The sequence below is a fragment of the Numenius arquata genome, chromosome Z, assembly GCF_964106895.1.
Source record: "Numenius arquata chromosome Z, bNumArq3.hap1.1, whole genome shotgun sequence".
NCBI lineage: Eukaryota > Metazoa > Chordata > Aves > Charadriiformes > Scolopacidae > Numenius > Numenius arquata.
In genome coordinates this window covers 66,735,026-66,759,438 of record NC_133616.1, presented here as the reverse complement: position 1 = coordinate 66,759,438, position 24,413 = coordinate 66,735,026, and the positions used below count along the sequence as shown (strand labels likewise).

Genomic DNA, 24,413 nt, shown 5'->3' with positions numbered 1-24,413 from the left:
TTTATCTTAATACCAATCCTTAAAACATAGTCTATGGAAAATCTCAGAAGACAGACTACTTGTTCCTTCTTAATGATCTATGTTACAGTTAGAGGACATAAGTAAGGACAAAATGTCACCTTAAAGAGAATAAAACTACAATTAACTCAAAGTCCCAGGTTTTTATTCATCCTTAAAAACTGTGTCATACAAGGAACTGCAGACCATCAGGCTACAAAAACTATGATTTATTTTCTCCTCTCTATGTTAAGATATATAATTTAATATTTACTGGCTATTTACCTTCTTTGTGCAGGAAACATACCAGATGCAGATGCCTGCGCAGCCACCTGCTGAGTGGCAACAAGGGCAGCAGAGGTCAATCCTGAGGGAAAGAAGAAAGGAAGGAATGTTGATGTATTTCTGGTTTTAATGGATTTTGTGCTCAGAGAAATGTTAGGAAGCATCTCTAAGGCAAACAGACCAAAAAAACCCACCATCAGAAAAGGGTGGGGTGTTAACACTATAAAAATGGCAAATATTTCAAGCCACAGTATTAAGACAGCCTGCCCAATATGATCAATATGCCTTCATATTGTAAACGGAATTGTTCTCGACAGATATTTTACAAGAAAATACAGCATTCCTACTTATTGCATTTCTTTCCAAGTAGTGCACTGCATGATGCCAAGGGGATTGTATGAGTTCCTGAATAGGAAGCTCAGTAGAAATAATAGGTACCAGGAAACAACAAGAATCAAAAGTCACAGTGAATTAAAGAAATGGCATGCCAGCTGCTCAGAATACAATGCTTTCATAAAACCTTATCATTTTTACAGTTTTCCTACTGAACAAGCATAATGCATCCCAAAAGGCATGTGGAATCACTGAATCAAACTGAGAAATGTCAAGACTTTTACACAGGAAAAATAACTGTTGAGGCACCAAGTGAACGTAATGAATTAATGTCATTTAGCCGCCAATTGTGATAGCATGTACTTTGCTGCTTGGGAGGTAATCTTTAAATTCAGCGGCAGTCTGGGGCTAGAGAAAACCAGTCAAAGACTGGTATAAAACCTAGGGAGAATGAATCGTTAACTTACTGTGCTCTTTTTCCCTGGCTGCAACTTTGTGCACTGCATTTGCCAAAATACAGAGTCCTCTTTCAGACGGTCAAATTATAACAAGGTTAAACCCTTGTGACTGCAATGCCTCGTACATAAAATATGTTCAGTATAAAAAGCTTTTGTCTTTGCTACACTTCTTCCATTGCTTACACAACCCTAATTATACAAAAAGGAGGCTGTTTGGTTTGGTTTTTTTACTGCCTTTCAGCCAGCTAATGTCAGTTTGCAGTGGGAATCAAAACATTCATGTGAATGGCAGCCTAACTGGTACATCTTTAATAATGCTCTAACACCCAGTTTTGGAAACAAAACTTGGTATTTCTCAGACACGAAGCTACTCATTTGCTGTTAGTCCATGCTGTGAATTCTCAAGCCTTCTTCCTACATGTAAAGCACTTCTGATTTAACAAGGAGATCTCTATTCAAAATGCTCCACGTAGGCATAACTTCCAATGTCAAGGTAACAACTCCATGAGGCAAGCTAATCCCACCATTGGAAATCTTTTGCTCACCTTGAAATGGGTCATATTGTCCAGGTATAAGGGGATAACCCATTCCAACATGTGTGTGATGGTGTGTATGGAGATGCCGCTGGCTAAAAGGAGAATGACGGTCTCGTTCCCTTTCTGCTTCCCGTTCACGCTCAGCTGCCGATTTTTCCACAGGCTAGTAGTAGAAAGTGAAAGAAAACCCATATGAGAATTTTTAAAGGGACAAAATCACAATAAAACCACACTTGCCATTACCTGGCAACAACCTTTTGAATTCAAATGATGAAGCTGTTTCTTTCTGAAGAAGTATCTCTAGTGGTTTATTTGCACTTGATTCCAATCTAAAGCTGGTGCATCTGGTTAATGGAGGATTTTTCAAGGCACAGAGATTTTGAGGCAATGCACTGCAACTTGAAGCCACCATGATGACTTCTAGTTTTGAGCTCCTTTCAGCTTAGCTGACTTGCCAATGCCTGAACATCCTAGCTGAGCTGCTGAAAGCTGATGTAAATGAATCCTCAGCCCTCTTTAATGTACTCTGGGGATCAAGCCTGCCTGAATAGCAAGAAGGCCCTTTCAAAAATAGAGTCAGTGACTTGCGCGCAATTAAAACAAGCACCAACTTATCTGAAAGTATTTGCTCCAATGTGGAAATCTTCAGAAATGGGGGTTGGTAAGCTGCTATTTCAAAGATGTGGCTTCTCGGCAAATACAGGGAGGGGATATTACCAAATCCCACAGCCCAACTTCTCATTTCATGATCTGTTTCCAAACAGGAGCTTCCTGTTTAACTGCAATAAACTGTGCACCAGGAGGTATCTCTGATTCTATGTTTCTACATGAGTCCATTCATCTAAGATAGGAAGACTCCGAGCACAGAACTGTGTTATATGTGTCACTTCCAGTTTATGCCATGGAAGCATCCTGACTATAAATTGCTTTTATTTTAAGCAGTACTATAAAGAAAACCATGCAGTCAGAGCTTGATGCCAGATTGTGTGATTCTTAAAATTATGTTCTCTACCCCTCCCCATATGTACCACTCTTCAGTATCAACAGATGAAGCCTTACAACAGGGGACTTGCTGCGATATTGGTTGGCATGCTGCTGGAGCAAATCCAGTGCTTTGGACTCAGTGGTTGATTTCGCATTGATGCTCGGGCTGGTATTGACTTTCTCCGCCTCTTCTCTCCCTGACATCTTTCCATAAACTGGATAATGAAATCCTGGAGAGAGATAGGCCCCTGCGGGTACACAATAAATACCACATCAAGTTACTGGTTTTACATTTTGGTTATATCAAGGTGGGAGGAGGGGATGCCAGGACAGAGGATAACATCAAAAATGGATCACGTGACTATCAAATGGCATCTTTGCTCTTCAATTTCTTCACCTAATTTACCCTGATGAATGGAGGTTATAAAGAGGGTTGAGCTGATAGCCATTTCAGACATTTATGGGTCCTCTTTAAGTGAAAGGAATAGTAACTATAATGGTTCTGACAGTAAGTGCTTAGAATATTTTTATAGGCAATAAACTATCTGTCAGTCTAACAGCAATAGCAGACTGTCAAGGGTTGAGAAAACTGTAGCTGGGAATTGTGACAGTTCATAAAAGGAACATCTTGTATTAAATCAGTTTCATCTACAGAACTTTCCCTAGTGGAAGCACAAGGAAAACAAATGTCACCCATGAAGCTTCTAATTTACCCTAGCTACTAACAGAAATATTAAGATGCAGGCTTTACTGCATTTTGAGGGTGTAAATCTTAACTACCGTGCAAGGCAAATTTCAGAATACATACCAGGATAGCTGTGCATTAGGACAGGAGAGACTGCGCGATAGGCTGGATGGTTGGGATCGTACATCTGTGGATAAGGATAAGCATGCAAGTACTGGATATATGACTGATGCTGACTCATTGGTGAGGAAACTGCTACTCTAGCACCCCGAGAGTCCTTCCAATTTACAGGAGTCTTTCGATCATCGTTTTTTATCTTGCTCTCATCCACTGATTGAGAATCAGAACGCTTGACCTCTTTAGGCTCCTCTTTAATGCTTGCTAATGAGACAGGAAGGTTAGGCAGGGAACTTTCCTTGTTAGGTGTTTTTCTAGGGCTGTCTTCTTTTAACTTTTTCTCACGATCAAGTTCTTCTGTTTTTTGCTGATCAAGGTATTTGGGCTGATAGACATAATGATGCCATGTTCGTGAATCTGGATCCTAATATGGAGGAGAAAAAAATTTTTGTTCTGAACTTAGTTGTTGAAATAAGATCACTATTGATATTTCCCATACTTCAGTTAATGTCTTTTTAATAACTGTTTTAATAACATATCCCTATTACATAGTGGAGAGGTTTTCTTGCTACAGGGTGCCTTGAGCTCAAAGTCAATCCAATATTCCCATGAAGAAGCAAGAGGCTATTATCAAAATTTAATTCAATTGCTTCATCTTATATCCTTCTTTATGCCTTTAACTAGTTTAATCATGAAATACATATGCATTGTATCAAAGTTCTGAGACCATGCTATTCATAAAACATTTTAATTAAAGCCCACAGAGAGATTTTCCCACTAGAGAGAAAAAAAAAAAAAATCTGTGAACCACAAAATTAAAACTGGATAAATATCTGCTAGAGCACTTAGATTACCTGGAACAATGAACCTGAAAAACTGATCTAGCTGGAAAGATGCTAATGCTGCCTCTGATATTACAAACATACAGGAATCAGTGGAAGTCAGACATTAAGGCAGACTTCTTCAGCTGACATTCTTATTTCAAGTTTGTAAAATTACACATGATAAGTATTTACAGGGCCAGGATAACATGGTTTAAAGTACATGTACAGGATATAATAATACATTTTTGCATAATATATTACATAGACCAGTTTATAAACACCAGTTGATAGAATTAGGTAGGTGAGCTCTTTACAAGACTACACTAGATTAGTACTGAGCAGTAACAGGAAGACTTTTTTTTCTAATACAGGACACACAAGAGTTAATTGTAAACACTGTCTCCAACAGATACACGTTTATGGCACCTGCAACAGAAACATAAGCATAGAACTAGACTCTTGGACAGGCTGGTTCAAATACTCATCTGAATCAGCAGAAACCTTCTCCTGCTCTGGGCTGTACCATCCCACTTCCTTTAGAGCTCCCTAACTCCCACACACCTGACCCCACCGTACCTTGAAAGACAGCCCGGAAGGGTGAAGTCTGGGATGTACTGTACACCAGAACATGAAAGCATCAAGCATTGAGGCCCCAGTTCAGAGCACAGAGACAGTCGCATTGCTTCGATGAAGGCAATGTGACGTCTAGGAAGGTCAGCACGAAGCCACTGGATGAAATTCTGGCTCTACTGAAGTCAACGGCAAAACTATCACTGACTTCAATGGAGAGAGGATTTCATCCATTGTGTAGGTCTGTAGGGGCTTGAGGTTGGCTGAGGAGAGAAGGGGAACTTAACTGCTTCAAAAAGGTCACCTTGGGTTAAGATAAAGAGCTGAGCTTCAAGCCAACTCTTCAAAGAACCAGCTCACCCATCTTTAGTAAATGCCAACTGTCATTTAACAAAAAAAAAGAAACACTTCAAACCATGTTTCAAATCTACTTCAAGTCCTCTCACAATGAAAGCTGCTTATTTGCTTGAAATTTCTGATTTCTGAACGACGCAAATTGCTTAGAATTTACACCTAATTCTATTTTATTCATGCCTGTAATTTAAAATAGTCTATTCAGGTCTTAAGCCTGGGTTCTGTCACCATCTTGCTAAATTGTTTAATTTTTTTTTTCTTTTCAAACAGCTCAACTGAAAAGACTATTGGTCTATTCACAGACTACAGTACTATCCAGCACGAAAAAAGGATGGTGGCGCTTCTTTGGCTGCAGAGGTAGAAGAACATAGCAGAATCAGGGACAAAATCTTATATGACTTAAGGATAAATCAAGACACTCTTGTTCAAATTCCTGTGATCTCACCTGTTTAAATCTTGTGGTTGGATCTACTCCCGTTTGCTTCATGGAGTCCATAACAGATTTCATCTCCACAGCCTCCTTTATGAGCTGGTGGTTTTCCATTTGTTTGGCTTTGAAACTGTCGGACTGAAGCTGCTGCTGGTGATTGGAAAGGATCTGTGATTTGCTTGTCTCCTCACCTTTGTTAGGGACTGATGACCCTATTTTAGTGTTATTTTTGCTGGATTCTGGAGTTGAAGGGGCCTTTGAAATAGTGGCCGATGGAATATTCTTCTGCTTGTTGTCATCCTTCCCAATCTCCTTCAAGGGGGGTTCATTCTTCCTTTCACAGTCCCTCCCAGTTTGTGCCATTTTCTGTTCTGCTAGTCTCTGGTCCTCATAGTATTTTTCATACTGCTGCCTGTAGGCAGGGTTAGAGGCCATTAAGGACTTTTGGTCCATATAGAGCCCATAGGCATACTGTCCATAATAAAGTGACTGAGCAAGTGCAGGGTGTCTTTGAGTTATTACTGACTGATGTTGTGGCTGCAAATTAGAGGAAGTAGTGCTTTCGCTTTTCTTGGCATCTGATGGTTCTGCCTTCTCTTTCTTTTCAGCCTCTTCCTCAGCCTCTTTTTTGATCTTCAGTCCCTGTGGGGTACTGCTGTTCCCAGCTGCTGGGGCACTGACCTGTCCAGAGTGCATGTAACTTGGGGAATAATAAGGATCGTAGCCATGGTAATAGGGAGAATGGGACTCTTTTGCTTGAGCTGATTGTGCTGTGGTTGAAGAATGTCCTTTTACCACACCGTCCTTATTAGAAATAATATCCGACGGAGAGCTGGCCTTTGACCTCATGCCCTCTGACCTGCTGTCAGAGCCACCATCATCAGCCGCATCAGATATATCCGAGTAAGCAGGGCTGTTGGTTTTAGCAGCTGCACTATCTGCACCGTTTTGTGTCAACACGTGCAGTGGCGCCATGGCAGATTGTCCATTCACCAAAGTGCTGCATTCCATCCTGGAAGCGCTCCCTATGGAAGGGCTGGGCGCATTGTCTGTGAACGTGTAAACCTTATCAGCTTCAGCCTTAATACTTGCCATCCTGCTCTCTTGAGACTCTGACAGTCCATTAGCTAGCACTTCATTCTTGTTGAGATGGTCCTTTAAAAAATGTCCAGATAAGTCTTTCCCAGACCCTTTAGAATCCTCCAGCTTTCCCAGCTTAGAATCCATCTTGGGGCTTCCCGTCTCTTTGCTTTCTTTGTCCTTCAGCTTTCGCTTCTCCTTTTTCTTTTTGTCTTTGAGTGATGTGAGAGCTGGGTTTACAGTGCTTGGCTCTCCCATAATTGTGGGCTTTGGTTGAATAGGTTTTAGCGGAGGGCTCTTTGGTGTAGCCTGAACAATAGTAGTTGTTAGAGAGGGCAGTCCCGGTATTGTCCCTGTAGTGGTGGTTGTAAAGGCTGTAGTAGGTATAGCTATTAATTGGGGAGGAGTCGGTGCTGGCGCTGGGGCAATGGGCCTGGCTGTTTTCAGTTTGGAAAGGTTTTTATCCACTTTGCAATTGTTGGCTTTCTTGCTTTTATCACCCAAACTCTTCTTGTCGATTAACCCTTCAGCCTCCAATTTGGGCATTTCAGTTTGCAAATTGCCATCTGCTACGGAGCAATTATCCAGTGTGGCTGCCATATTAGAAATTACTGGAAGGCTGTTCAATTCACTGTTCAGGCCCTTCTTTTTGCCAGAATTCTTGCCAGTTTTGGAACTGATAACTGAACCGGGGCCATTGCTGGTCAGCTCCCTTTTTCCCTTGGGGGTCCCTGGGGTAGTGATGGAGGAAGGAGATGTCGGTGCTTTTAGTGGGTCAAAGCCTGGCAAATTTGTGCTTGGCTCACTGCATTCAAGTGCCACATTACTCAATGCTTCCTCACAGTCTGAAATTTTGTCTTCACTGTCAGGCTCAAATTCCAGCTTGTTTTCTGGGTCTAAATGTGCATGAGCCTGATGGTATCGTAGTCCATTAATGTGCTTGTACTTTTTGTTGCAGTTGGGGTGAGGACAGTCAATCAGCACTGGAGAAGAGCAGCCTTGGTCCAAAAAAGTAGTCTCGGGTTTCCCCTGTGGGGTGGTGGGAGTGCTTCTAGAGTTAGTACGAACACGTTTTCCAGATTTATTGTCCTCTGAACTGGAGTTCAAATCGAGCTCCATTGGAGGCTTAGTTTTCCTCTTGTTTGTGGATGAGGGGCTGGCTTTGACTTCATCCATGGCACAGTTTGGAGGTGTCCTGCGCCCACTTGAGTTAAGGCTGCCCCTCCTCCCCTTCCCATTGGCACCACCTCGATTCTTATTCTGAAGTCCTCTGGACTCTGCAAAACTCGCATCATTCCCAGGTACAGCTGCAGCTGCAGCGGACCTCGCCCGCTTTCCCCTGCCCCGTCCTCCACGCATTTCCAGGTCACTTGTTGGCGATTCACAAAACCTATACAAACAAGAGCAGATTTCATCAGCAGGAGCTGTGAACTGAATAAATACCAAAACACCACCACTTCCTGTAACAGAACCTTCACACGTATTAAAGGAAAGATGCCCTTCTTCCAAATGAGAACACTACGGTCTCAAAGGGAAAGTCATTAACAAAGGACAAAAACGGTAAGAATAAGACCACCTAATCAGAACAACGGAGAGAAAAGTTTTCCAAACTTACAGAAGTGCATTTTAAAATTAATTTTCCTCTCATTGAATCCCACATATTTCCCCTTCCCTCTCAAAAACACAAGACAAAAAGAAATAAAAACTCCCACCCCACATTTCAGTGTGGAACTGAGAATTACTTGTTTCACCGATGCATGTTTTCAATTATAACCAGTTGGTTTTTATTAATCTCTGTACAGTCTCTTGACAGAGATTGGGGGTGAAAATACAGCAGACAAAAAACAGACTCAGAATGATTGCCTACCTAGGAGGGGCCCAGTCATGCTTTGTGCAGTCCAGCAGTGTTCCCACATAAGTCTTGTTCCTCCAAGTAACATTTACCACTAGGACACCTGCAAGTGGGAGAAAAACAAAGTATTATGATAGTCAGAACAATAATTGGGGTAGGCTTTTTGTTTTGCTCTTTTTTCATTTTTTCTCTCCTTCCCCACAAAGTGAGAGCTTTATTCTCATTTGCTTTCAAACATTGTGGTCTACACTCTTCCTCTTTTCTGGTTTCAGTGACCTCAAGTTAAAACCCACAGGAAAGACAGAAAACGACAAAGAACAAGAGTGCGTGTGCGCATGTGTACGTGTGTAAGAGGGATTGTGTGCCTGTGTGACTCTGTGTGTAATCAAGATACAGCTGACAGAAGGAAATGGGTTTTGCCATGTCCTGCTGTAAAACAGCAACACTCACCTCTTAATTTTGCTATTATTGCACATAATTGCTTTCGCTTGGCAGCCAGCCAGCATAAACTAAGCACCAGTTACAGTGTTTAAATCAGTAGGTGACTGAGAAGAATCTGCTTTGCTTTGAACAATATGATAATGATGCTTCTATTTATTTGAAATTGCATATATCCAAACACACAAACACACTCACACGTATGCATTGCAAGTTTTGTTCAGCAGATATAGATGGAGACATGTATTATTTGCTTTGCTTTTTCTTCTGTGGAAAGCACGGGACCTGATAAGAAATTGCAACCATACAGCAAAGCTAAGAGGAATTGCAATACAGATAAGTAGAAAGAGCAATCCATTAAAAAATGTACTGTAATCTAATTGTTTTTCCACTTATGACATTTATTAAATGTAAATTTGTCAGCCCACCTAAAGCAGACTTCTAATTTGGGTTTATTTAAATTATGTCTGTAAATATGTGCGTGGTAAGGATATCCTAAGTAACAATAAAACAAATGTGGGGCATGTCATCCAAATGTTTTCAGGTTGCCCTCAAACGCTTCTTCACATAATTTATCATCGCGTTTACGGTCTAGCCAGCATAATGACACCTTTAATTCATTAACTTCCACAGATAAACACACGGTAGTATTATTGAACCAGTCATCTCATTAGAACCTACCCTGGAATGAAAAATGCATTTTACCTAGCAAAGAAAGGCATGATACAAAATGTTTCCAATTTATGAGAGGCGTGAAGACACTAACTCGCAGCTGCCAGCCTTGTGACTTGTTTTTCCTCTACACTTCCCTTGTTCTAGCTGCAGTCTTTCTATAACGGATATAATAATGGCATTGCGCCAGAATGTTTCCAGCCAGCCTTTTTTGCTTTGTCTTACCAGTGCCATTTCTAATTTTGCACTAAAAACGATCCCTCTCTGTTGCACCAAGGTAAAGTAAACATGCAACCAGCCACTTATTTCCTCGGGGGCCTTTTAACAGCAGGGAAGCATTTGAAGTGTTGTTAGCAGAGGTACCAGGGAAGAAGGGATTTCCTTGAAAATTCTCTCTAGCAGATTTGAAAATTATTCCCCATATGGTTTTAAGTTGCCGGTATAACACAGGGACTAGAGCTGCGTAGGCTGGGGCAGATTGGTCTGAAAGAGGGAAGATGAACAGCCCTTCCAGTCAGGGTCAGAGCGAGGCTCTGAACACCTACAAGGACCAAGCTTAAGTCACTATGATGGATTTTTATGACCTATGCAAACTTGGCAGCCTGGAAAAACACCACACACATTTTACCCTCGCCGCCAGCGAAGGGGGCTGGGCCTGGCCCAGGAGCGCCGCCGCAGGCCCCATACCCATCCCCACTGCCGCCCGCCGGCCTGCAGGGGCCCCTGCCGCCGCCCGCCTCACGGGGCGCCCCGGCGCCCGCCGCCATTGGCCCGTCTCCTGATTGGCAGCCGCCGCCGCCAGCTCATTGGTAGCAGGGGCCGGGTGCGCGGGGTGGAGCGGGGCTCTACCGGGCGCAGGGCGGCAGCGCCGGGCGCACCCAGGGAAGGGCCGGGGCATCGCACCCTCTGCAGCCTCCTGGGCCCAGGCGGCGGCGGTGGGGTGTCAGGCGGACAAAGGCAAGCGGGAAGAGGAATCTGATGACCGGGAAGGGGCGCCTGCGGCCGAGAGAGGCCCAGCGGGAAGAGGGGAGCAGGGGCTTCCACAGCGCCAGAGCGGTGGGCAGCATGTGGGCCGCCCCGACCTCGTCCAGTGCTGAAATGGCGACATGTCTGGAAACCTCTGCCCCTGCTGAGACGTGAGGGGGAGAACGCCAGCACACCCACACGAGAAACGCTTGTCGGTGGAAAGGGGGTTTCTCGCAACAAGCCACTCCAGGCTCTGCTCCCATCTGCCACTCGCCCACTAGAGAGAGGGTTTTCTCTGGTAGCCTTGATGCTTTCCTTCCACCTTAATAGCTTGTCAGCTGTGGCTCCATAATGTTCCCAGTGAAAATGGCCATCACTAAGTTCTGTTCTGTCGTGCAGCCCATCTCCCTGCCGCAGGATAACTGCTCCCTCCTCTCCATCTACTGGTGTTTGTCCAACCTCTTAAACGTACAGAGCAAGGAGGGCTTTCTGGCTTACCATGGAGCATTACGGGAGAATTGACTGTGCCATTCATTTTTCCCCAGCTAGTTCGCCTTTATCCGTTCGTTAAAATGTAATTGTTAGGGTTTGTGGGTTTTGTTGTGGTGGGTTGTTTTTTTTTAATAAAAGAAAAAATCAAGGTGTATTCCTAAATACGCCTCCATCTTCATCAATGTTTCTAGTCTTGTCTATCTCTTCATGTGCTTTATTTATTTATTAATTTATAAAACAGACCTAGCATTAGTCTGTTACCTATTAATAGAAAAGAGGGTGAAGTAGAAGGCACAGAGTAGGTATAATAATAAAAACCCCTCAAATCAATACACATTTCAGTAATTCTTAGAAGACATTCAAATGACCTTCCACTGTAAGAAAGTCAATACTTCAAAAGCAAACGCAAGTTAAGTTCCTCCCTTAAAGTCAGTTACATTTAGCATCTCATTAAGTTTGTTAGTCTTAGCAAAGACCCCAGTATGTAAGTAGGAGGGAAGATTAATCTCCATGCTGTGTTAGAATAACTGTGGCAAGGAATAAATTTCCTTTCCCTAATGAACTGCACATTACTCAGCCACAGGTAAGATTCCACAGAACCTGCAGTGAAGGTAGCTCATTTAATCTTCTAAGATTACCACAGAAATGGGTCAAGAGAATATAAGTAACATGGGAGGTAGGACTGACCCCTAAGGAAACATGCAACTGGAGGCTTATTAGACCAAAGCACTGGATAATGAAAACGGAGATGAGAACAGTAAGTAGCCCACACTATATACTAGATGCACTACTGAAGAGAAAGGATTATTCCTGCTGCACCCATTGAGGGTGTACCGTTATAGGTTTCTTTGATCCAAAATACACGTCCTGGCACAGAGTTCAAGCTCGGAACAAGAATCTCTGCTGGGACTTCTCTGCACTGTCTTGGAGGCAGCACACAAATCCTGCCCCACAGCAGTCTTCAGCTCACCTCTGAGTATCGTATCCGAGTGCACTGGGCAGGCAGCCCCTGATGCACTAACCCTTCTCCAAGTTGTGCCAGCTCCTCGCTGGTGTGTGTGAGTGATGAGGAACAGCTCTCCACACACTGCAAAGTAGGTAACGTATCACTGACAGGATCAAACCTCACTGGGGGCTATGTCAAGAAGTCCCTGTATAGAACTTCCCATTACATTAGACTACACATCACATTAACAGTCATTTATTTAGCACTGCCTGGACAAGAGTAAAAATGCAAAGACAGGTTGGGGAACCCACAGGTTTCACACTGTCTGAATACAGAGATATATCTTCACCTTATAAAAAGCCCAGGAGGCTAAACTATTTAAAGTAACCGTTACTGAAGAATTAGAGAAGAATTCAGATGCTTGTAATGTAGTGTCCCTGAGGGTGCTGGGACTCCGATTCAGGAAACCTGGCCAAATATCTAATCCTGTTCTTGTGAGGTTGGATCAAACAATAGTGAATATATTTAGACTATATGCAGATATTTCTTCCACCAAGTAAGGGTGTCAACTCAAGAGTTTCACCAATTACCAGAGCGCAGTTCACAAGATTTGGATGTAATAGAGAAAAACATCCCAAAATAAGGGCGTAAATGTCTTGATTTAGTTTGGTTTATCATTCTATTTGCAAACTACATAACTATTTACAGTTACAGTATATCTGAAATTAGCAATATCCTCTGCAATCTTCAGTGTCAAATACCCTAAATGAAAGCAGCCAAGAATAAGAAAACTAAACTTTCAGAAGTTACTACCTGTGCTACTCTGTATCATTAAAGAGTACATGCAGTCAGTGGTGAACCTGTTACATGTAGGAATTACAAAATGGTGTCTACCACAAGAAAACAGGGTCACCAACAGTTGCAGTTCACCTACTCTGATCAGTACCTTTTCTGCCAAAATCCATTATTAACAAAGGCAGGATCATACACAAAAGCCTTAATGTACAGCAAAGGTGCACACAGGATGTTACCAAGTACCCACCACTGTCAATAGAAGTCCTTCCTTTAACACTAAGGGAAATTTCACTAGCCTGCTAGGAGCAAGAAAAGGTTCTGTATTTTGGCGTTTTCCTTCACATTGCTTTTTTCTTTACATATCATATTCATAACGACAATGTTTATGGTAAAAAATTACCCAACAACAGGTAGCAAAAACCTAACACATGCCTAGAGGAGCACAAAACCATTTTACATAAGCAGCTCTGATAGATATAATGTAATGATCTGTACAAAATAACTGTGACAATTTGTACTTGGTTTTTATTACAGAATGAAAGGTCACATCACAAAAGTGATCTGTAATAAAATCATTTTCAGAAATCTACAGAATGAAGCACATTTTATGAGTTCTGTGGATGTGATGTATCTGTGCTCTTTCCCTTCCCCTTCCTTTTCTTTTCAGTGACCGCGTAACAAAGACCAGAACTAAAAATGGCTGTTTACTATTAACTAAATTTATAGAATGAAATATGTCATCACAAATTGGAAATGAACTACCTTGTTGTTTATTATTTGAAAAAAGAGCCACGCTCTTTTAAAGTCAGCCTAACAAATGCAGATGTGCTATTTCGACATAAAAACATCACAATCGCAAGGCATCTTCAGTATACCAAGCCAGGATACCGTTCATGTTGACTACCTTGAGACTGCACTTCTAGCAGCCACATCAAGCTTGTAAGGATCTACTCAAATCTACCAGGATATACTCTTGCAGATGTTCCACCATCAAAAGAACAAAAGACTGATGGATCTGGTCTTAAACAGATACCAATCCTTTTGCTTTCTTGCCTCTGTTTTCTGGAATAAACAGAAACCAAGAATTTTTATGCTTTGTATTCAAAACTTTGAGATCATGTGGTTAGGAATGAAATTATCACATTCATATCTTAAATGCAGGCCTCAGTTCTTAAAAATACTGGCTTCAGAAAACAAACACATTCAAATTCCAATATAAGTAGACATTACTCAATTAATCAGACTGGAAAGCCTGACTTAATGTTTACAGCATAGGCTGCTCTTGTGTTCAGATCACAGCAACTGCTACAAAATTCTGGTTTAGTTCAAGTTGATTGTTTTCCCAGAAAACTCAAAAGACCAGTTATCTGAACGGGTGAATAGGTACACCTTCATATTTGTACAAGGAGCTGCTCCCTCTTTTCCTACCAGAGAACCTGGCCAAAAGCATCTGCAAAATTCTGGAGAAAGCTGATCTGCACTAAGTTTTTCTGAACACTTCTGTAACTCATTTGTTGACGAATATTTAAATGATCTTCCAAAACTAGGAATCATTTTTTTGCTTTTCAGTCACTAAAAGTCACTTATGTTTAAAAAGTCACATAATTCACTTATATTTAAATGTAAGTGGAGTCCTACTTCCTCAAAATTCCCAGTTGGTTACCAGTTCTCCCTACTGCTTTTACTATTCTGAGTATCGTTTTAAGAAAACTTTTGCTGATGCCAGAGGAAGATCTACCAAAATATACTACGCTTTGTAGCAACTTTTATAAGACTACCTCCTAAAAAGTTCACTATGACAAATTCTTGTAGCAATATTTCTGTGGCATAGAAGCTCTTCAAAGTTGAGATGCAATTCTCAGTATTGAGAAGGCATCACATCGTCACATGACGTAACATTACAGCAAAATCAATTCCTCATATCTTTATGATCAGTGAATCCACAACTTTGTTTGCAAACCAAATTCCATTTGGCTTTCGTTCCAGCCTTGCCAGGTGCAAATAATACAGACACGCCTGGGATAGCCAAACCGCGGCATATCTGTCATCAGTGAGTACACTGCCACCATGGATTAAACACATTTTATTCTGCATCTGGCACTGCAAATTTTTTAATCCCATGTGTATCTATTTGACAGCACTGTCCTAACAGTAACTAAGGTATATGAAGTGCAAAAAGCCGCAAGGTGAAACTCAATAATGTTAGGATTATCTCAAGCTTTTTCACTGCCATTCATTTAGTAAGAGCAGTATAACTCATTTGCCTCAGAACATCCGCCACATCATCATCAACCCCAGATCCACATATACACCTGCAATTCATCCAGGCATAAAAAACACAGAACAATGTTTATATTAGACTTGCAATGCAAATGGCTTATTTCTTCTTGATTGCTTCCATCAAGAAAATAATCTAAAATTAACAGTAAACATTCTACGTATAAAGTCAAGTCTTCTATACTGAATACTGATCTGGTAGACCTACAATTTATTTACTACTTTAATCACACTCTCTGTCTAGCATGGCACAGAACTTAACTACATCTACAGCAGGTGCACATGTAACAGACATCAACATCAGCAAGCCTGAGAATGTAATGACTGTCAGGTGGCCTGGAAATGCAAGACTGGTGGGGGTTTTTTGGCTTTGTTGGTGGGGCTTTTAGGGGGTTTGGGGACTTTTTTTTTTTTTTTTTTAAAGCGCCCTACTGCTGTGCTGCATGTTTGAGAAGCCACTTTAACCACATCCTGTAATCAAACCATCTGGAGTACAGATCTGCAATTAGTCATGCTGGACACTGGACTTTATCTGAACAAATACTGTATAGCAGTGAAGCTGAGCAGATTGGATAGCATTAAGGAAAAGAAGCATAATGAAATACTGCTGGTACAGTCATAAACCTTTGAGACGGTTAGCTGTGGTGTCAATTTAGTACTTTATGAAAGCATAGTAAGCTTAAAGGTTAAAGGGCTGAGAGGCTAAAACCTGCTATTTTAGTTAATGTTGCCCTGCTAGTGGCTAAAGCAGGTTGGCATTACTCTAGCCACATAAAATACAGCAGCTTCCACAACAGCGTAACAAACTTAGTTCATATCCATGTAATTTCCAGTAAGTTCTGAGTAACATCAACGTAGATTTCATTGCTACTTTATTCAAATGGCATGCCCTTTCTTTCCCCCTTCATTCTGAACCCATCAGTACAATATATTTAGAGTAGCAACCACCACCCTAGCTTGAAAAAGCTGTGTTATACCTTTAATGATATACAAACAAAATATATGTTGTCTGGAATTGCTTTACATACTCCCATTTGCATTCAGAAAAGAAGCAGCAATTATACAGTGAGGAGTACCTCTCATAGCCATAGAGTTGGGCCATCAAGGAGACACTTTTTCATCCCACCTAATAATAACTGTAATATATTTTCTTAATCTAGAGGTTTATCCCAGAGCATATAGAAGAATAAACACTGAAATAACTGAAGGCGGCCTGTTTCCCCGTGAGCCCATGTGCTTAATACACAAAAGAACACACAGCCACTTCCATCACTGTCACGTTTCCCACAGCCTTTGTTCTGAAGCCTGATGAGCTGTATTGATTTGGGAAAATCATTGAGCTTCTTGGAAAACTAGACTCTCGCTTATTCACCACCATCTATTTCTCTCTCATGAAGACAGTTGGTCAATACTCAGTTGAATGGTCAGCTGAAATAAGCTCTGGTTTCTCTTCTTTTCATTGCCTCTCTAGTAACATTATCCTTTTCCAGGTTTAGTATAAAAAAACCCAGCACGTTAGGAAGACTTGTTGCTGAGGGTGAGCTGAAATGGTAGTGCCTCTGTACAAAGCTACGACTAAAATGTTAAGGGCACGTTGGCTCTGGAAAACAGGGAAGCATCTAATCAAAGAGCTTATGTCCCTTATCAGTTATCATAACAATGCCACTATAATTTATCAGCGTATGTTTCTTCTAAAGACAGTCTGCTTAACAAATAACCCATGTGCAAGACCTAAATGCAAATGAAAAGCTGAAAGAAACACAAATGATCCTAATGAAATACAAGGCTAACTTTTACACTCATTAAAAGAGCAATAAAAGACTCAATGAAAACTGGTTGATACCCCAGAAAGTACATCAGATTGGGTCCCAAATGGCTTGTAGGTTTATCCACAACTAAATAGTTCTACTAAAATATGAGCTACTTAGAATGGTGATTTTGAAAACTCTGAATCCACAGCAACCAACATAATTTTCTCCTGTCAGATTTGTATCAAAGTGATTAGATTTTGGCAGGACTAGCAAAACTTTTGGGTAAATTGCTGTTACACCTCCTGAATGTCAGACCACATGTTTGCAGTGTTTACAGGAAAATGTGCAATTAATGTTATTATAAGCTAACCATAGGCTTCTGACCTCCAGAGTACAACTAAAGATTTGTTTTTGTACAAACCTTACCTTTTCTTTGGCCAGAGTAACTGAACCACTTCACTGTTCCACTGAAGCCTGAGAATAAAACTGCAGTCTTACTTTATTTCAGCTGACACTAAAAATGCAAGTTGAAAATCATTTAACATGTGTGTTCTGAAGAAAACCAAATCTGTTTCAGAAATAAAGTATTTTGTTTCTGGCAGATTTTTTTCTCTTTTACTTCAGTAATCATAACTGTGATTCACATAGCCTGACACTGAAAAATGTCACATAGTCTCAATTTTAGAAGAAGGAAATGCTGTTCTGTAATCCCTTGAATTTCCTACTCACTTCTCAAGGAGTGTTATTTCAGCTTCTATATTGCTGCCCTGTGGAACACACAGACACTGTTCTGCCTTCTACTAGAGTGAAAGAAAAAGAAGCCCCACAATCCACTGCCTTTGCTTGTACTCTCGGACCATATGTCACTTGAGATAAGCAACAGAACATAGCGCTTTTCAATTCATCTGTCACACTTGCTTCCTGCAGTTTATATTAATTACAGGATCTCTTCAGCTAGTTACTTCTCTCCCAAAGTCTTTTACTCTTAAAAGCAACTAAATAGCAAAGCAAAACTAGACTGGAATGTAGGGAAAAGCACTAGTGTTTAAATACGAGAAGTAAGACCAAAAAAGGAAAACCATTTCTTCTCACCCTGACAAGCATTCAGGAGTTCCTTTAATAATTATCTGCTGCATTTCTATTCTTCATCTCAGACAGCAGACCACAGAAACACTGTTTTCATCAGCAGACTGTTGAGAAACAGCTGCAGAAATAGGGAAGCTGGTATAAATTTATGTGTGTGTATTTGTCTATCAAAAAACCCAAAACCCTCTTAAGAAGCTCATACGTTTTTGTTTCTCTTCCAGGAGTATTAGGGCATCTCAACAGAAGTTCGTGTCCCAGCTCTGAACTCTGCTACTGTAGGAACGATTTACTCGGAGATAAAAACCAAGCAAATAACAGATGACAAAATGCACCTATAAACCTTCAGGTGTCTTTGGTGATTAGTTCCCCAGTGCTCTACATCATGATAAAGAGCTGCCAGGTGCAAACAGTGGTACAATTATTTATCAAACAGTAGAGCAGCTAATGAAACATAAAGGACCGCAAAACAGAAGAGACAGAATCTGTGGAAAAGAAACAGCACAGATAAAAAACAATTCCAAGCCCAAACCATGAAAATGCTTCCAAATCTGTAGACTGCAGATACCAGAATTGCAGTTGAGCCAGGCAGACAATTCTGCCCAACCTCAAAGAGCTGCTGCTGATCCATGTACCTCATTGGGATTGAGAAGCAGATCCTCTTATAAATTATGATGCTTTATTTAAAGTCAAAGCATTTATTTGCTTTTGTGCCAGCTTTGGATCCTTTTCATCTCTAGCTACCAGGCCCAAGAGAGAACACATTCCTGTAGCTCTGCTGGCAGCCAGCTGTGGCCTCAGTAAATCATAAAGCCTCCTAACAAGCCATTCTTTACAAAGGCCAACTGCAGTTACTAGACATGATAACTTCTCTATTATTCCACTCACTGGAATTTAAAATAGCAATTTAAAGCAGTAGCTGAAAACACTGAAATCTACTGAACTGCATTTTACATCTCTCTCTCTCTGTATTAAGCTTCACTTATTTCATGAAGACTTCATTGTCCTCAGCCTGGGAAAAGGGTAAGTAAACACCTGAGACAGACACATCCAAGACAAAGGAGAGGAAAAAAAAAAAAATAACACAACAAAACATTTGGGATTTCTCTTACAGAACTCCCTCAGGATTTCCTCCTATAGCTAATAGGAGACAAGTACCTCTTCTTTCATTCAGTCTGCGGGACTTGCAGGGCCACATCTTGCACGTTTGTGAAGTAAACTCTATTTAAAGATGTTAATACAGTAATACCCTACTGTGAAACATCACAGTAAAATACATAAAGCAAGAAGTGGTGTCTAGTCAAGTATGGGATGTACATTAAAGTCCTATGAATACTGCAAATGTAAATAAGAAATTCTGTCGCTTTTACCTCTTTCCCACCCGTGCACTGGAAAGGAATCAATTAAGTATAGCATGGTGAGGCCCACCATTCCGCTTTTTCCTCTTTCTAGGAAAAGCAGATCAAGAACCTTATGCATCTGAGGCTCTTGTTCCTATAAAATTGCTTCTGTTTAGGATTTGGAGTACATTGTGAGGTCTCTTGTTGCTATCATTAGCAGATTAACAACAAAACTATGCTTGAAACTCCACATTCTAGATTTGAAAACCACAAACCAAATATTATGCATTGCCAAAGCTAACTGCTACATAATTTTTACAGCTCTTCTACCACCAACTAGTTCTTTTCCTTAAAAAATAGCGGGCAGTGCTGTCCTCATTATAAAATTATGGCATTTTAGTGGGGGAAAAGATGCCCAGAACAGTTACAACTATTTAACTTAAGATACCAGTTCTGTTTTGTAAACAAGCCTAATCAACTATGACCAATAGTGTTCCTGAGCAGAAGAAAGGTAGAAGGGCTTTTGTTAGCATTTACTGAAACAAAGCAGTCATCTTGCTGGGGCAGAATAGAAGTGATCTACTTATCAACTAACCGACTTCAATAGGTGTCAGAGTTCTGCAGAGTGGTTCACTGTTATTGTCTTTCCTCTGTTTTACATTATGTCCCAACTTAGCAAAACTTCTAGTTAACCAGCTGCCTTGTTCCAGCTGTTTGTCAGTACTGGTGTAATGCAAAGGCAAGCTACCAGCAAACTCTTCCCACTAGCGATAAGTACACTTTTTGCTAGGTTTCTCTCCTCTTGCCAGCTACTGGTGGGACAATTTTCCTCTAAGTGTCCTCTATGCGGGCTGTCCCAATTTCTCCACTTATTAATAAGAGCCTGGCTAGTTTTCCCTAACCTGCTGTGATCTACGCAGCTATTACAGCTTCTCTTGGCTTTTTCATGCACTAGAGCTGATCAGCCTTTGACCCTCACAGGTTTAGAAACAAAACTATTTAGCCACTGAGAACAGACCAGTGTTGCATAAAATATAAGTAAATTCTTAGGGTTCAAGGAATCCTAATATAGTCAGTTAAAAATCTCTACATTTCTTTCGGCAATGAAACATCCCTCTAAGGATCGTCACAGGCATGCCCTTCCTCATTAAAGTACAACCAACATGATGACAGAAACACGTATTTCAATATTAGGAGACTATTTTCCCATGTCACTAAAAGAAAAAAAAAAAAAAAGGGGGACTTTCAGACATGACTTAATTCTTTCCTTGGTCAGACAAACAATATCAAGATAAAGCTTGCTTTACTCCAGAATCTACACACAAATTTCTGTATAAATTATTGACTGGACTTTGGCCTCATCTGAAATGTTGGCCCCTGAGGCTGATAAGCTCTGACCCCAGGTGGCACATCCAGCTCTCTCACAAGAGGCAGGAACATTATTGCTTTGCACTGAGGACTGCAGCCCGAGAGCCCATCAATCAAGCTCCCTGACAGCTTTTACAGCCTCCTCACATTAGGCCTAAGTCAAACTCCATGGCTCCTATTGTTCACATTATTCTTTTTTCCTCTGCTCTGATGAAGTTAGGGCAAGTCCAAGGCTTCAATGAGAAAGAAAGGCTATTATGAGCAGCTCAGAGTTTATTGACTCTGAGCTGTACAACAATGGCCCAAAAGCCTTTTCCCTGGAAGTAACACATTCCTAATTGCTAATAATCATCAGTAACAAAGATCAGCCCTTAGACACATACTTGTGTGAAAGAAAGGTGTAACATTCAAACAGCTAGACTCATCCTCTTTATGTACTAAGAAAGATTTACTAAAATAATTTTATGCACACACAGAACGACAACCTTTTAGTCACACAGAACTGTCATACTGGTATGTTCCGTAACATAACTTGTGTAATAGAAAACCAGTGACCAAAACAGATTTGATTAAAAATATCCCTTGTGGAATTGTGCTATGCTAACTGTGGACAAACAGATATGTTCCTCTTTAGTCACTCTATAGTATTTCAAGATCAATATCACATTGGGCTCAAAATGGAAAACACTTTCAGAACTAATCATGATGTCATTATTTTTCTCTAGTGTTCTCCTGAGGTCTGAAGAGCATTTAAGTGGGACTCCTACATGTCTAACATGGAAGAATACTGACTTCAGCCTTAATTATTACTATTATTTTTAAACAACTGTGTATCACTTCAGTTGCATGCATAAACCTTACTACCACCAACAGGTCATTTACAGAGTCATAATGTGCTGTCACCAAATGCGCAGAAACGCTTATTTTTGTAACAAGTTCAACATTGTGTGACTAGGTTTTACAGTTGGCAAATTCTTCTTTTTTCCTATTTATCAAAGTTAAAACTGGAACAAAATAAAAGAAAGTAGTTTTTTTAAGAACTCATTTTGATAGAAATGGAACTTGTGATCAACCAGCACAAACCAACTACAGTAACTCCAGAGATCAGCTTCTCTGGATATTGAAGAAAGAAGGAAGAGAGCGGGTCTTTTTTCTTTCATTCTTTTCTTTTTTTTTTTTTTTTTTTTAATTAGCTGTAGCTTTAGATGATTCTGCCATCATAACTTCAGCATTTAGGAAAGGGTAATCTCATTTTAAATTACAACCTAGAAATCGATAACCATAACTGAGTATTTATTTACTTTCTTAAACATGAGTATCAGTACTAAACAGTGAGAGGTACTTTCCATTAAACTGCTTCATATGCATATTTGTTAGTGCACCGACTTCACAATTGGACTGAGCTGGTAAGAGATTCGGAGAGCTTTCTGTGAAGGTCCTGGCTGAAAGAACAGCAGCTTCCTTCTGCTAAATCCCCTGATACAGCAGCTTGCCTTTTCAGCTGTCATTCAGTCCAATGTGGCTTTTCATACAAAACCAGAGGAGATCAAGTGCAGACTAAAAGCTTGTTCCCTCCCTGGCTTTCAGCTGAAAGCATATTTACACCCTGAAGAATGAGAAGAACTCATAATTTGTAGTCCATCAAATTGCTTGTTTTCCGATTCTGCTGAAGATGAAGTTTCACAGTTATTTAGGTGGACACCTGAATAAACAGAGCAGTAAGCACTGGTAGTGCTGGAGCATAATGAAAATTTAAAATACAGCAGGCCTTTCAATTTATTTATGTAGCTCTACTGCGGATAAGTCACAGTATTAGTAACTCAAGTTTTTGCCCTTATGAATATTCTCTTATTTCCTTTATTAAAAATAGTGACAAAGAGCACAACATTAAATTTCTTGTACCTACAGGGACATAAAACATGGCTGAGAAAAACTGGCAAAGCAATATGAAAAGGTAAGCCCTGCATGTCCCTGGACTGTACACTTGCAGCATACAATGATTCCTGTTTACAGGGCTGTCAATTAGCTCTCATTCACAGGCACTGCATTCAGCTTGAGCATTTTTTTACAGGGAAATAAATGTAATGCTATTCTTGTCAACTTCCAGAAATGAGAAGTAATGCTGCTATATTTAACCTAAATGCTGTTTTTCATGGGTGCTCTGTAGGATGAATGATATCTGATTTAGAAAAACGACAGTGATTTTGCTGAGCTTTCCAAAATCAACACCCTTTTTAGTTGAACAAAACAAGAGGCTGCTGAAGCACATTTGTCTCTCTGATGATGTATATTCACTAAGTACAGCCCATAACCCACCTACTCACAGCAGCTTCAGACAGCTAGCCTCACCCACAGATCCTTGCAATTTAATGAACAGTCATATCCAACAAATCTTTTACCGATAGCCTGACAGTAGTTATTCTTTTAGACTCCAGGCCCAAAAGAGAAATTTGTCATTGCTTAAATAAATTTTACAGATGTAATAGATAAAGGCAATAAAGAAAACAGGGCTTTTATAAAACAGAATCAACAGAGCAGAAAGCTGTTCCCCTAGACTGTGCGCAGGCGCACTGGGCTTGTGTGTACCGAAGGGAAATAGACAATGAAGGTTAGGAAGCATGAAATGACAGCCTTCTTTGCTTTTCAGGGAACGTAAATTTTATTCACAGAACGTAAATCTCAAAGTCATGGTTTTCAATCTGCATGTGTGATCACACAAAATTGATTTCAAGGAGATTTGGAAGTATTTAACTCATTGCTCAGAGATGCAAATCCCATCTTGTAAAATCATTATTGTAAAAATAGAGAAAAAAGTGGGTGACATTTCAGGGGCTCTGCCTGTACATTTTCAGTTTTCAGATAGTCACAGATTATTAAGCTTCTATTTCAAATACAGACCCTTCTGTATTGAAACACCCAAATACAGTTACGTATGTTCCATATATTTGAGGGCAGCTTAAAACTCTTAATGAATAATACAGCTTAAACGAAAGACATTCTTGAATATGTTTTCCACAATGTAACACACCTATGCTTATGTTCCTCCCTAAACGAGTAGGAAAACATAGTTCAAATGCTTCAGCAAACATGGCAGCAGCCCTAATGTGGATGCAGTGCTGAAAAGTTTTTGGAGATGCTTAAATACATTTCTTGACTTTGGCACGTCTGCTGCATCTCACAGTGGTTTCCTTATCATTTTATACCTCCTTCTTGATACTTCACCGCTTATCACAAAACAAATCAGGTAGAAAAACTGTTGTTGTTAAATTAAGAAATCCTAAACCACAGATTCTTAAGCATGGTGTGTCAAGTTAATACATGATAGCATTAAAAATATCCCCGAAGTGCAGTCTTTTCTAACAGAAAACAGATCTATTCTTGAACACAGATGAGCTTCCCCTGTGTCAATAAACACAAACTGACTCTGTTTAAAACACAGAGGAAACTGGTTAATTTCTATCTCAATAAAATTTATGAAGCAATAAAAACTGTGTAGTACAATCTGTGTGGTTTGTTTCACTTCCCTGTCATATGAATTAATGGGGAAAACTCTTCCCTTCATTCTGTTATGCAGACTCGTGGTGCTGGAGAGGGCACTGGACACTGACCAAAAGCCCCGAGAGTCTAATTCTGATTTCCGTTCCTCACCTGCCATTTCTTTATAAAGTTTGGCAAAGAAGATTTTAACTTCCCATCCTTGTGATGACAGTGATTGTGAACTCAATCACCACTACACTGTGAGTTGGGCATAGTAATACAGCGTTAACTGATGGGAAAAAA

General features: G+C 40.5%; 1 protein-coding gene across 1 annotated transcript in view; it reads right to left on the bottom strand.

Annotated features, from left to right (window-relative positions):
• Window positions 1-278: 278 nt before the first annotated feature.
• ZNF608 (zinc finger protein 608) overlaps window positions 279-24,413 on the bottom strand; it is an 86,806-nt gene continuing 62,671 nt past the window's right edge. Inside the window, exons 3-8 of the mRNA XM_074166131.1 lie at window positions 8,521-8,608; window positions 5,589-8,043; window positions 3,402-3,819; window positions 2,669-2,841; window positions 1,619-1,772; window positions 279-364 (exon numbers count right to left, since the gene is read on the bottom strand). Of these exons, the coding sequence (XP_074022232.1) occupies window positions 279-364; window positions 1,619-1,772; window positions 2,669-2,841; window positions 3,402-3,819; window positions 5,589-8,043; window positions 8,521-8,608 (3,374 nt within the window). The remainder of the gene's footprint in view (window positions 365-1,618; window positions 1,773-2,668; window positions 2,842-3,401; window positions 3,820-5,588; window positions 8,044-8,520; window positions 8,609-24,413) is intronic.